Here is a 14,384-nt window from a genome sequence, read left to right as displayed (position 1 = left end):
CCTCATGCGGAGAGTTGACTCATTGGAAAAGACTCTCATGCTGGGAGGGATTGGGGGTGGGAGGAGAAGGGGACGACAGAGGATGAGATGGCTGGATGGCATCACCAACTTGATGGACATGAGTTTGGGTGAACTCTGGGAGTTGGTGATGGACAGAGAGGCCTGGCGTGCTGCAATTCATGGGATCGTAAAGAGATACGACTGAGCAACTGAACTGAACCGAACCTCCAGGAGGGCTTACGCCAAGGGGCCACCTCCCAGGCCTGCTGCAGCCAGTGCCCCTGTCCCCTCTGTGAGCCCCTGCCAGCCCACGCCTCCCCAGGAGACCCTCCAATGCTAGCAGGTAGGTCTGGTTCAGTCTCCTGTGGGATCTCTGCTCCTTTCCCTGAGCCCTGGTGTTCATAAGATTTTGTTTGTGTCCTCCAAGAGTGGAGTCTGTTTCCTCCAGTCCTGTGGATGTTCTGCAGTCAAATCCCACTGGCTTTCAAAGTCAGATTCCTTGGGGATTGATCTTTGTCAGATCCCTTTGTGAGATCCCCAAGTTGGGAAGCCTGATGTGGGGCTTGGAATCTTCACAACAGTGGGAGAACCTCTGTGGTGTAATTGTTCTCCAGTTCGTGTGTTGCCCACCTGGTGGGTATGGGATTTGATTTTATCGTGGTTGCATCCCTCCTTCCATCTTGTGGCTTCTCCCTTGCCTTTGGTATCTTTTTGGTGGGTTCCCACATCCTCCTGTCCACAATGGTTCAACAGCTAGTTACAGTTCAGTGCTTTCACAGGAAGAGATGAACTCATATCCATCTATTCCACCATCTTGAACCAATCTCCCCTTACCTCACTGACAGACTTTCAAATAGATAACTGAGTGGTGTGTGGAAGGGAGCTTTCCGAGCAGAGTAAATGTAGCAGATGAAAATGGAGTGTACTGTGCATTGTAGAAATCCAAAAGTTGGTCAGTATGGCTGGAAAATCTGGGGCGGGAGGGAGGGTGGGTAGGTAGTTTAGAGAGAGACTGGTGAGGAATGAGGTCAGTGTCAGCCTGGTGTCAGATAATGTGGAGCCATGGTAAAAATTTTGGATTTTATTTTGTGTCGGAATGCAGTTGGGAGGGCTTGATTAAGGACATTACTTGAATTATTTTCTTAATGGTAACAACTACTATCTGGAAAATGGAGTTGGGGGGACTGTGGCAAGAATGGTTCGGGGGGAGGGGAGCTGTTATGGTAGTCCAGACAGAAAGATCACGGAGAATTAGTAGTGGAATTGATGAGAAGTTGTAGAGTTTCTGACTATATTGTGTAGACAGAGACCCAACAAGATTTACTGAAAGATTGGATGTGGAATATATAGGAGAAATGACTCATCCACGGGTTTTGGCCAGATCAGCTAGGTAGGTGGTGGTAGCAGTTATTGTGCTATGCTTATGAGAGGAGTTGGTTTGAGAAGTAGATTCAATAACTTGGTTATAGACACATTGTTTGGGATACTCATATTGACATCCAAGTGGAGGAAGCACGTAGGAAGGTTGATTTGAGTATGGAGTTTCAAGAGGGAAAAGGGTGTATTCCATACTTGGAAGTTATCAGCAAACAGAGGCTTTTTGAAAGCCCTGAGAGTAGATGATATCATCAAAGGTATCCATGTAGATGGAAACGAGGAGGAAAGACTAAGCTTTAGAGAAGCCCAGCGTTAAAGTTAGAAAGGGGAAGGTGAGAGAGAGCCAGAGATTCTGATGGAGACACTGGTATGTTAGAAGGAAAACCAGATTGTGGTGTTCCTTCCACTGAAGAAAGTGTTGGGATGAGGTGATCTGCTGTATCACGTGCTTCTGGGAGATCAGTGAGTTCAGCACTGTGAAAGTCATGGGTGAGCTTGAAAAAGTGTTTCTCTGATTAGTGAGGACTCGAGTCTGATTGTTGTTGAGTTGCTAACTCATGTCTGGCTCTACAACCCCACGGACTGCAGCACGCCAGGCTTCCCTGTCCTTCACTATCTCCTGGAGCTTGCTCAAACTCAGGTCCATTGAGTCGGTGATGCCATCCAACCATCTCCTTCTCTGTCACCCCTTTCTCCTCCTGCCCTCAATCTTTCCCAGCATCAGGGAATGAGCTGATGAGTCAGATCCTCGCATCAGGTGGCCAAAGTATTATAATCTTAGGTGTTTATCTACTACCTTACCATCTTTGTTATTTAGTCGCTCAGTCCTGTCCGACTCGGCGACGCCATGGACTGTAACCCACCAGGCTCCTCTGTCCATGGGAGTCTCCAGGCAAGAATACTAGAGTGGGTTGCCATTTCCTTCTCCAACCTTACCATCTTAATCATTTATAAAGTACAGTTCAATAATATTAAATATATTCACATTGTTGTGCAACAGATCTTCAGAACTTTTTCATCTTGCAAAATGGAAACTCTGTAACCTATTAAACAACTCCCCTTTGCAACCTTCCTCAGTCTTACTAATAACCATTTCTACTTTGTTGCTATGAATTTAATTACTTTAAATATCTCATGTAAATGGAATCATAAAATATTTGTCTTTTTGTAGCAGGTTTATTTCCCTAAGCATAAATCCTCAAGGTTCATCATTATGTAGCATGTGATGGGATTTCACTTCTAAGACTGAAGTACCACATTTTATCCTTTACAATTTTTAATAGATACTTTGTATATGTAATTGTTATCAGTTTCTTATTTCTTTGTTTAATTTTATTTCAGAATAGTTCTTATAATTAATTTTTATAAAGCTGTTTTATTTTTTCTGTCTTCCTTTTGTTTTGGGGTGACTTCCGATTCTTTGCTTCAGACTTCTGGCAGCAAATGAGGACAGTGGTCCAAAGCATTCATAGTAACACTGACTTTCATTGCTTAAACCCTGATGTTCAAAATGAGGTGACAGACTTAGAAAATGGAATATATTTAGAATTACTAGTCCAAAAAAATTCATTATAACTTGCCTTTTTATATTAAAAGACTTTTCATAATTTTTGTCAATTGACCCAACCCAAGCAGTATTTTGATGATATATATGTAACATTTTTTTGAGGTTGGAATTACTTTTATTGGAGCGAGAAATACAAATTTTGAACTGTTCACTTTACAAGGTCTAGTAGGTGATGAATTTAGCAAAGATGATTCTCGTTTTTTGATTTGGGTGTTTTACTTTTTGTTTTGGTTTTTGGTAAATTATTTATACACAATCCTTTTGTTAATATCTGTATCATGTTTGGTAATACTGATAAAATTTGTTTTGAAAATCATATGTTTTGAAAACCATAAAGCTCATGGTTTATATGTTCATTAAAATGCTTCCTAACCATTGTTATTTGAATAGTACTTAAATGATAGGATTCTCATAGGTATGGAGATAAAAGGCTCTCTGTGAAGAATAGTACTTAAAGTTATATGAATATTCATGGTGTTTTGCGAGAGCTTTGGCGGTATTATATATTTAAAGAATTGAAAGACACCCTGTTTTCCAGCCACCTCCAAAACTTGATGTCAGTTTGCCCAAAAGTTTGAAAAATGCAAGCTGTTAGTCCTTGTTGCATGTGAACAGACTTTTCACAGCAGAGTAGCATTGATTTGAGAACTTCTTGAGATTTATCTCCTACCCTTTCCAAGCCCTTTTCCTTCGCTTTTAGTTTTCACAGCCATAGTGTGTGTTTTTTATTTGCTTTCTTAAATCAGCTGCAAAATTGCACGGCTTTTATTGTAGAAATACAGTCCACCATTTTTAATAAGAATTAGGTAAAATATGGTTATTTTGATGGCCTCTGTTTATCCCAGGAGGCATTGTTCTGTATTGTAATATTCATTGTTCCTTTTTACTTTTCTGGACTCAGGTTATTACAAATATACTTTATAATCATAGTTCCCAAAGGTAAGAGTTGAGAACCTAGTTTACTGTGGCTATTTGAATAAGAAAAATGGATGTCTTAGTTTTGAGCAGCTAGGAGTCATATCTTCCACTTGAGCTTTTCCCACTCTGGGTCTTTTTACCAGCACTTGACTTACAACAAGCAAAATATTATCATGCACTGAAAATCATCATGTAAAACATAATCCCAAATTAAACAATATGACAAATGACAAAATGATGTATATGTGGAAATAAAGTTTTATATTTAGGTGTTTGATAAGACTTAATGTTTTCTAGTAGCTCCTTCCTTTTTTCACCCCTAACTGAATGTAAAATTTTGAGATAGGGACTGTACCTTATTTTCTTTCTGTATACCCCCAGAGTTTTGGATATTTGATAGATACTTAGGAAGTATGTAGTTTACTGGGAATAGACTAATTTACTCACTTTGTAGCAGTTCCTGATAACTGTAAGAAGATAGTTATTTACTTTTCTGAATAGATATCTTACAGTACGTATTTTTAAAAGAAAGTAGTAAATTCATTGTGAGTACCACGTTTAAGTATTTCTATGGAGCAATTGTATTCAAGTTATGTGAACATTATTTCCTTTTTATAGTATTTGGCATATGGCTACATTTAGACATGTGAAGCACTTTAAAAGTTTTATTATTTTCAAGTAATTATTAAATTCTGTTGTGTATGATCATTGACTTTTTATTTCTTCTTTTGTCGCTATCAGTGGAACATAGGTATATATACATAATATATGTGATTTAAAATTTTGAAAGGTAATTTCACATTTTTATTTTTCAGAACATCTTAGCAGAACCATCAAAGTCTAATGGAAGTATGGTTCGCCATTCCTCATCTCCATATGTAGTATATCCACCCGATAAGCCTTTCCTTAACAGTGATCTGCGACGCTCCCCAAATAAGCCTACATTTGCCTACCCGGAAAGCAACAGCAGAGGTAATAGAGCCTAACAAAATAGGTGCTGCCTTTGTGTGTTTTTTGTTGTTTAGTTGCTCAGTCGTGTCCAACTCTTGCGACCCCATGGACTGTGGCCCACTAGGCTTCTCTGTCCATGAGATTTCCCAGGCCAGAATACTGGCGCGGTTTGCCTTTCCTTCTCCAGGGGAGCTTCCCAACTCAGGGATCAAACCCAGGTCTCCTGCATTGGTGGGCAGATTCTTTACCACAGAGCCACCAAGGAAGCCCTTTGTGTGTTTACTCAGTGCTTAAAACTCTTAATTTATGTTTTCCATCTATTTTAAAATTATGTCCCTCTTCCTGTTTTGTGTTTTTTAATCTATTTAGTTGCAATAGGTCTTGGTTGCAGCATGTGGGATCATTGCGGCATACAAACTCTTTGTTAGGGCATGTGGGATCTAGTTCCTTGTTGGAGTGTGTGTGTGTGTGTGTGTGTGTGTGTGTGTGTGTGTGTGTGTTAAGGCGTGTGGGATCTAGTTCCTTGTTTGTGTGGGCGCGCGTACGCATGTGTGCATGCATGTTTAGTCGCTCAGTTGTGTCCAACTCTTTGCGACCCCATGTACTGCAGCCCTGACCAGGGATCAGACCTAGGCCCCTACACTCGGGGTATGGAGTCTTAGCTGCTGTGCCACCGGGGAAGCCCTACCCATTCCTGTTTTAACCTCAAAATATTTTGTCTTTCTTTTGTTCCCTGAGTAAACATTATCATCCACCTAATCATCAGGACTAAGCTATGAATTATCTAGGACTGCTCTTTTCATTTTCAGCACCACTCAGGAACCAAGCCTTGTGTTTTGCTTCTGAAATGCCCCCCAAACTTACTGGTTCTGTCTCTTCATTCTCATTGGTTGGTTCAGGTTTTCATCATCTATTGCACTGATAATTGTAATACAACCTTTACTCATACCCAGTGAAGAACATCGCTGCCACTTGCTGTTATTCATCATCTCTCTCACTTTAAAAGTTTCAGCATCTCTCCATGCCTTAAATAACACTTGCAGATTTCTTATAACCTGGACTGTACCTGCTTTACAGTTTCATCCCTGTCAGCCCTTTCATTCTTCCTTACCCACACATCCTTTGCTCTACTTTGAAATATATTTTTTTCCTGAAACTTACCATCTGTATTAGTTTTCCTGCTGCCTTAACAAATTACCACAAATTTAGCAGCTTTAAATAACCAAAATGTATTGTCTCACAGTTTCTGTAGGTCGGAAACTTGAATGAGGTCGGCAGGTTTCTCTATTTAGGGTCCTGCGAGGCTGAAATCATGGTGTTGACTGGCCTGTGTTCGTTACTGGAGAGTCTAGGCAGCACCTTCTGCTAGCTCATTCATGTTCTCGGCCAGTTCAGTTCCTTGTTGTTGTAGAACTGAGGTTCACTGTCTTGCTGACTTTCGATCAGGGCCAGTCCTTGTTCCTAGCAACTGTCTGCATTCTCGCGCTTTTCTTAAGGTCCCTGGTAGGAATGGTGGGTCAAGGCACTCTCATACTTCAGATCTCTCTGATATCTCTTGACCACTTTTAAGGGTTCATGTGTTTAGTTACGTTGAACCCACTCAAATCATGAGAAATAATTTCATTATCTGAAAAGTCCATAGCTTTAATTACATCTCCCAAAGTCTTTTTTGTCATATAACAGGTATTCAAGGCTTCTCGGATTAGGACACAGGCTTCCTTGGGTGTCCTTTCTGCCTACCAAGCCAGCCACATTAAGTTGACAAGCGTTTCTCATGCTGTACCCTTTAGTGAAATTTTCTGTTGTAGAATTACACTCTTTCTCTGAAACCGAGATTATGTGTTTCTTCTGAGAAGTCTTCTCTACCAACTCCCTCTACCTCTCTCTCTCTCCTCACATGTCTCTTCTGAACCCTCTTGGGCCTTTGTTCATGTCTCATAGCCCCACACTTTGTTTGAGGGGTGATGGTTTCTGTCTCTAATCATCCTGTGTTAAAAGTTGGTATCATTGGATTGATACCGAAAACAACAGTAAAACTATAATGGATCTTACTGATTATCCTGGGGCATTGCTAAATAGTTCATAACACCACATTCTGAAAGAATAAAAGAAACTTACTGCCTTCCACATTCTTTTTTCTCTTGTTTACTTTCTTCTTCTCTCCTTTTCCCTGCCCTCACTCTCTCATTCTTGAAAGCCACTAATTACTCACAAGCAGAATTTAGCTTTATTGTGAACACACTAGATAAAACCTTTGCTAAGTCTTCACTAAGTAAATTTTCCCCATTTAATTTTTGTTATTCTTTAGTAATTTGCTTTTCTCTGAACTTTAAAAAAAAGGTTGCTTTCTTTTTAATATGAATGTAAAGATCAGAATTAGATGTAATATCATGGTCAGTTTGATATCTTATTCTTAGACTTTGTGTTCCTGCTAGAACTCCGGCATGTTTTTGTGTGTGCTTATTTTTTTTTTAAGAAATTATTACTAAAATTTAATTGATTTTTGCTCCACTGTCGATTTCAGCTATTTATTTTTGCTTTTTTGGATATTTGAAAGTTATACAACTTTTGTTATTTTTCTAAATTGCCAGTCTTTAACTGCTGTATTCTGATGAGTAGCACTTTATCAATTGTTTTATCAACCATTAAATTAGCAATTTCTTTATCATCATCTTTGAGATACAGTGTTTTATAAGATGTTTCTTGGTAGAAATCCTTAAAAAACACTTAAATTTTTAACATTCTTAAAAGACCTCAGATTAAATTTATTTCAGCAAACAGTTTCAAGGCCCCATTATGGGCTCGAATTTACATTCATAACCATACTTGGATACTGTTATCTTCCTCGTACTCCATTATACAGTCAGTGCATAGTTTATAAAATAGTGTTACTGTGAGATTAATTTTCAAGATATTTGCAGTGCATTTCTCAGTTGAAACAAAAGGGTGCCTAAACTAATTTGCAAACACCTGTTTAACCCATATGTGAATAAAATATAACACTTCTTTCATCTAGAAAATCATTAGTAAATATAATTGCCACGGTACAAATGATTAAACACAATTTTAAAACATGAAAAGAATAAAATGCAATAACATTTCAGACAAAGCAAGTATATTTCATTTAAACCTCTCAGAAAAACTGTATAAGGTGGGTATATTGAAAATGACTGATGAAGAAACATCTCAAAGCTGGTCACTTTCACATAGGCAGTGTCACGACCATTTTCTCTTCCCATTTTTTCCCCAGTTTGCTGAACGAACCTTCAGATATTTACTGAATGAATGAAGGCTTATTTTGAATGAATACTCAACTATGATAAACTTTTTCTTTTCTACTTAGTAAATGTTTTTTTCTCACTAATACTTGAGAGGGGGAAAACTAAACCTTTTTTAGTTTAGTTATGGTTTAGCATTTTCATTAATAAATGACCATTTCACTTTGCTATCTGAAAATCACTTTGAAAGTATAATTTGACTAATGCCATGGAAAGAGATAATTAAACTGTTCTTGTAATTCTCACATTAATTTTAAACTTTAGAAAGAAATGAACAAATTTGAAATTATTACTGACATCAAAAAATGTACTATGACAACATCATTCCACAAACTTTCACTATAATTTATAGCTCATGTTATTCAGTACGTTTCAAATGATAGTAATGTGACGAATGGCTTAGATGCTTAAGCTAGATAAGCAGCTGTAAGGCAGTTCTAGGCCAGTGCCTTCTAACCTTTAATCACATACCATAGTACCTGTGGACAGTAAAACGGTAATATGTGTGCAGCAGGCTGAGATAAACTGGTGGGGCTGATGGCAGCTAATCTGAGGTCTTTTGTTGTCCCAAAACAAAAAACCTTTTTGTTGTTATTCCCCATAAAAACGGAGAGAAAAAACATCTTGATGTATCTTTTACAAATTCAGTGATTTTGGGACCAATAAAGGAGTCAAATTATAGCTATTCTGTTAGATATTAATAACAGTTTACTGTGCATCTGATTGTTCTCCTTTAAAGTGTTGGTTCTCCGATTTTTATTTTTTTATTTTTGGTCTAGGAAACCCATTACTTGTGTATATAAGTTTTTCAATGAAGACTGTTTTCCCAAATTTAAAAAACATACTACAAAGAGTAACGTTTTATTTTACACTGTAAATCTCTTATTTCTGGCTTAATAGAAGACAGCTTAACTCACATATCTACTTTTGCATTCCACTTATGATGATAAATTATTTTGATTCAAGTGTGTGGGAAAGAAAATCTGGCCTTCCACAGGCATGCAGTTGGAAAAGGAGTAAAATTTTAATACTTTGCTAACAATTTGTGGCTATTCCTCCTTAATACTTCATCGCAACTTGGCAAATAATAGTTTCTTAAAATTTTGTTGCAATGTGGATTATGAAAACAAAGGTTTTCATACTCTGGGACCTCGGGACCATCTACATTGTTGCAGATTAAATTTAAGATTCAGAAGCAGTTTGGCATCTGGAGAAATCCACATTCAGACTCCTGAAGTTTTTTCTCATGGTCACACAAAACACACTTCTTCCTCCAGCAGTAAACCGCACAACTAGGCTTTGAGACAAGGGCTCTTATCTGGAGTCGGTTCCACAAACACTTTGTGCCTGCTCAGCCAATCATCATATTTCCTATAAAGCACATTGTTTATACAGCCTGGGCAGACTGGTACAGCAGGACTCAGTGCCCTAGTTGTACAAAGCTACCTTATCAGTTAGTAACCTAGAGAACATTCCAAAAGTGGATTCCTAGAAGTTAAATGTTCAAGCCTGTCAACTTTTTTTATTTTAGTGCTTTTCCACTGAAATCCATTGGTTTTGTTTTGAACGTTGCGTTGCTCTTTAGCCATGCATGATTTTTTTAATTGTATTGACTTATCCACACTTTCAAATCTGATGTTTCATTATACAATATCAAAAAATTAATTTGCTAATATCATTGATCTCAGTAGAAGAAAATCTTGATATTGGGGAACTATAACTCTAAAAACATAACTTTTAATATTTTAGGATTTTCACTTGAATTTTACCACTGACAGCAATTATTGTCAGATCTTTGAAGGCCCAGGTCATTCCAGAAATTCAGGACAAGCTCATTAGATTCTCAGAATGACTACTGAATTCCTTATATCTGAATAGTCTTGGTCTAACAAAAATGCTTTCAGAATAAAATTGGTGTTTCCTTGAAGGAAATGGTTTTTTGTTCAGTTCACAGGTCAAACATTCGTACATCACAACAATTGGCCTTTGTTATGTACTTTACAGATGTGTTAGGTATTTTACGCAATATTAAGTGGATGTGTACTCAAGGCTTGAGATTTGATTTTTACTGCTTTATCAAGGGCAATAAACACACGACTTTGTTTTTTGTTACTGGGAGCAGTGGTGAAGAGTACAATGCCAAAACTATAGTGCCAGGACCTTGATTTGTGCTAAAATTAACAATTTTACCCAGCATTGCTTTTGCATCATCTTTACAAATATCAACACAGTGAAAAGAGTAAATATTAAAATTTCAGTATTAATAGTATAATGGAAACACTAGTGATCTCACAGATCTCACAAATATAGTGATCTCACAGACCTGGTAATAAGCACCCCCCCACCATAGGGCCATATGCTGTGCTTTGAGAACCAACATAATAAAGACAATGAGTACATGCAGAGTAATGTTTGTTTCTGTAAATGTTTTTCACCAGATGTAGGAAGAGTAGATAATAGCTTCTCTTTCCAGAAACTAGATAGTAGCTCCTTGAAAGCAAGGACTTGTAACTTTCTCCTTTATCTTACAGAGAGCTCTGTAAATGTTGGACTGAAATTTTGATCAGAAATTAAACTGAAGCAATGCCTGTTGGAATGGAGACTGGGAGATTTATCCATATTTTTGATGTGGGCAATGAAGAAGGAGCAATCTTTGAATCCAAGATTTCTGTTGTAGATAAAGGATGGTGTGATTAAGACAGATAGATTATAGGAAAACTGGGATCTTTCCAAGAAAGATAATTTTGGCTGTATCAAATTTGGGATGCCTGTGAGTTAAGTGGAGGTGACTAGTAAGCAAAGGAAAATAAAGTGTAGTGTAAGAGAACTCTGCACTGATGAACTCAGACAGGAACAGGTATACAATAGTGAATGATGCCATGTGTATGGAAGGATTTCTCTGGAGAGAGAAGAGAGGGAAAAGGGTACTGGAAAATAGCACTGTTTAAATGGTGAACTAAAAAGTGGAAATAGCCAAAAGGCTAGAGAGATACCAGGACAGCAAAATACTTGGGAAATTGAAAAGTGTGTACTAGTGATTTGGGTCTCCCCCTCACCCTACTTAATCTATAGCAAACATGCTGATACATTAGTGATAGAAATATTCTAGATAACAAATAGACCCAACTTTGTTGTTAATGAGGTGATGCTGAGATCTGCTAGGCTTAATGCACCCCAAGTTATGAATGAGTGACAAACTGGGATTGTAAAGAGGAGAAAGTCTTTATTTTTTTTTTTAGTGCTCCTAGATATTTCAAACTTTTCCATGTTAGTTTTCAAACTTTTCCATGTTAGAATCACCTGAGGATCTTCTTGGATCCATAGCTTTCATTCCAAATGTTCTTTGATATTTTTAGTTTACTTGTTTTTATGGGTTATGTTCTGGGCATTAGGATTTTTTAAAGCTCACCAAATAGTACAGGAGAAAATGCAGCAAAGGAAGGGAATCATTGACTGTCTTAGGCAAATGGAATGAATTATAAATTAGTAATAGGTTTAATCTTGTTAGATAAAATAATTCAAGAGATTGCTGCCATTTGTTTCTATTTTAAATTAATTATGGAGAATGGAGACTTTCCTAGATACGTTTGTTGAACATTATCTGCGTACCACCTATGTACCATACAGAGTATGTAGCATTGGAGTTTTAATTATGAATAATAGGTTCTGTCTTTCCAATATGGAGTTCACATTTCAGAGATGATGAAGTAAAGTTTAAGGAGAACTCAATATCTGTCTTTAATGCTAAGGTTTCCAGTTTTCTCTCATACTCAACTATCCAAAATGTATTTAATATTTCAGATGTGTGTTACTTCTTGTTCTAGAAATGTAATTCCACTGTATCACTTCCCAGTAAACATATGAAGTTAAAAATCTCTGAATTTTTCATTATTCTTTTCTACATAAAATATTTTTCACTCAAGGGTCTTTCTAGGTAATATAGTTATTTGAACATAAATGATGCAGTGGTACAAGAGTTCACTCACATACTTTTCTACAAGAAAAGAAAAACAAGACCAATCATTTTGTCACCTAGAATGTTTTTCTTTTAACTCTTAAAGTGAAGATATAATGTAAGTTATTTAATCATCTGGATCAAAAAAACCCAGTTTTTTAACTGGAAAATAAATAGATGGAATAAAAGTTTGTCATATTTCTTACATGAACTCTTTTTGTGTAAAATTTCATTTTTGACATTGAAAATGTTTTCAGGGATGTGTGTGCATATGAACTTAGGTTTTTATATATTTTTAAATATAGGTCATTGGTAGAATTAAGTCATTTTTTGTCTTCACAGTACTAGATTTATTTAATAAAACTTAGAATGGAAAAAGCAACCAATAAAAACTTAGTTATAAGAAATTCCCAGTATGAAATTAGCTTTGGCAAAGAGGAATCTTTTTGGTTTACAAACATGCAAGGAAGGACTGAACAACCAAGAAAAGAATGGCAAATACACAGATGGGCTTTAAGAACATTGGAAACCAGGTACTCAGACATGGCCGATAGTTTCTCTCCATCTGTTTGTTTGTTTGTTTTGTTTTTTGTTTTTAATTCTTCTAGCTAACTCTTGCCTGGAAAATCCCATGGACGGAGGAGCCTGGTGGGCTGCAGTCCATGGGATCGCAAAGAGTCGGACACGACTGAGCGACTTCACTTCCACTTTCCACTTTATCATGCATTGGAGAAGGAAATGGCAACGCACTCTAGTGTTCTTGCCTGGAGAATCCCAGGGACGGGGGAGCCTGGTGGGCTGCCGTCTGTGGGGTTGCACAGAGTCGGACACGACTGAAGCGACTTAGCAGCAGCAGCTAACTTCACTCTCTCTAGCCATAGACTCGGTTTTTCCACATATCGGGAAACATGGCTACTAATACTTGAGTTTTAAGTTGACTTCGCCTTTTTGAACCAGAGTCCAAAAATCCCAAGAGAGCCGTTGTCTGGGCTTTGTTTGCGTGCCCTTGTAGGTCAGTCAGCAGTGGCCAGGTTTGTGAGAGGATACTAAACAAACACATCAGTTATAGTTACAGCCATGTTGATGTAAGAGGAAATTACCAGGAAAAGAGGTGAGTAACACAAACAAACAGTTCACTATACTTATAGTAAAATAAAGTAATGAAAAAGCCAAGGAAACGAAATTAGAAAACATAAAATACAGTGAAAAAGTAGGGCGACCTTTATCACATATGATGACAAGTGTGACTGTGTTTGAAAAAACAACTCAAAAGTCAATTTACGCTCAAACAGAATGACACAGATTAAAAGTGAAAAGTTGGCAGAGACAAGTAAGGAACATAGCAAATAAAAAGGATGATGGCAGTATTACTGTCAGACAATAGTGTCATAGACAAATAGCAGTTTTGTATAACAAAAGAAGTAAACAAAACCCAGCTTTAAAGCAAGAAAAATACCTAGGTGCCAGAAATACAATGAATTTAAGGCTGAAAGCCTCAGAGACATTATTAGTAGGAGTCTTGGTATTAGGGTACAGTAGGGGAGAACGGCATCACCGACTCGACGCACATGAGTCTGAGTGAGCTCCGGGAGTTGGTGATGGACAGGGAGGCCTGGCATGCTGCGATTCATGGGGTCGCGAAGAGTCGGACACGACCGAGCGACTGAACTGAGGGGAGAAGTTGGGATTTTAAATCCAGGTAGCAACTGTAGATAAAAACTTTAGGCCCAGATGAAGTGACTTCCTTTGGAAGTCTAATTGGAGAAAAGGAACTGGAATAGCCCAGCTCCCTGGCCTGGGAAGGAGGCTGTGGTAGCAAAGTCCCCTGTGGTATATCAGCCTAGGCTTGTTCTGTGTGCTCTGCTAAGAGAATACTTGAAGACCTGAATAGAGCTGTGCAGTGTTCCTCAGTGGAAACTTTAATATTATGAATATCACTTAAAGAATAATGTGTGAGAAGTGCACTTTTTCTTTTAATAGAAAGCTTCACTCAGATAAAGGATGGCCTCACCATATCAACTAATAGATTGTAGAGCGGTAAAAATAGGAAGTGTGCAGCTGGTACAGAAATAGACATTAGTGGAATAGAAAGTTCATAGACAAGTATGTATAAAGATGGAGTTCTAGAAATGTACCTATAGATTAACATGGAGAGGTACTAAACTTATGGATTGTAGTAGTTGGAAGGAAATTCATATAATCTTTAATACTTTAATTATCAAGCAAGAAAAGAATGAAAATAATTGAATATTGTTAACACTGCTGTATGATACATCGGAACTTACAGTTATATGAAATTCATATATCACAATATTTACATTTTTAATAGAAATGCAAA

General features: G+C 37.4%; 1 protein-coding gene across 2 annotated transcripts in view; it reads left to right on the top strand.

The window, feature by feature from the left end:
• CEP57 (centrosomal protein 57) overlaps positions 1-14,384 on the top strand; it is a 41,514-nt gene that overhangs the window by 11,564 nt on the left and 15,566 nt on the right. For both annotated transcript variants that reach the window (XM_055547735.1, XM_055547734.1), the window contains one exon: positions 4,678-4,834. In XM_055547735.1, the coding sequence (XP_055403710.1) occupies positions 4,714-4,834 (121 nt within the window). In that variant the 5' untranslated portion in view covers positions 4,678-4,713. The remainder of the gene's footprint in view (positions 1-4,677; positions 4,835-14,384) is intronic.

The sequence above is a fragment of the Bubalus kerabau genome, chromosome 15 (assembly GCF_029407905.1).
Source record: "Bubalus kerabau isolate K-KA32 ecotype Philippines breed swamp buffalo chromosome 15, PCC_UOA_SB_1v2, whole genome shotgun sequence".
Lineage (NCBI taxonomy): Eukaryota > Metazoa > Chordata > Mammalia > Artiodactyla > Bovidae > Bubalus > Bubalus kerabau.
Note: the sequence above shows the minus strand (reverse complement) of the source record. Positions and strands in the feature narration are given on the sequence as shown.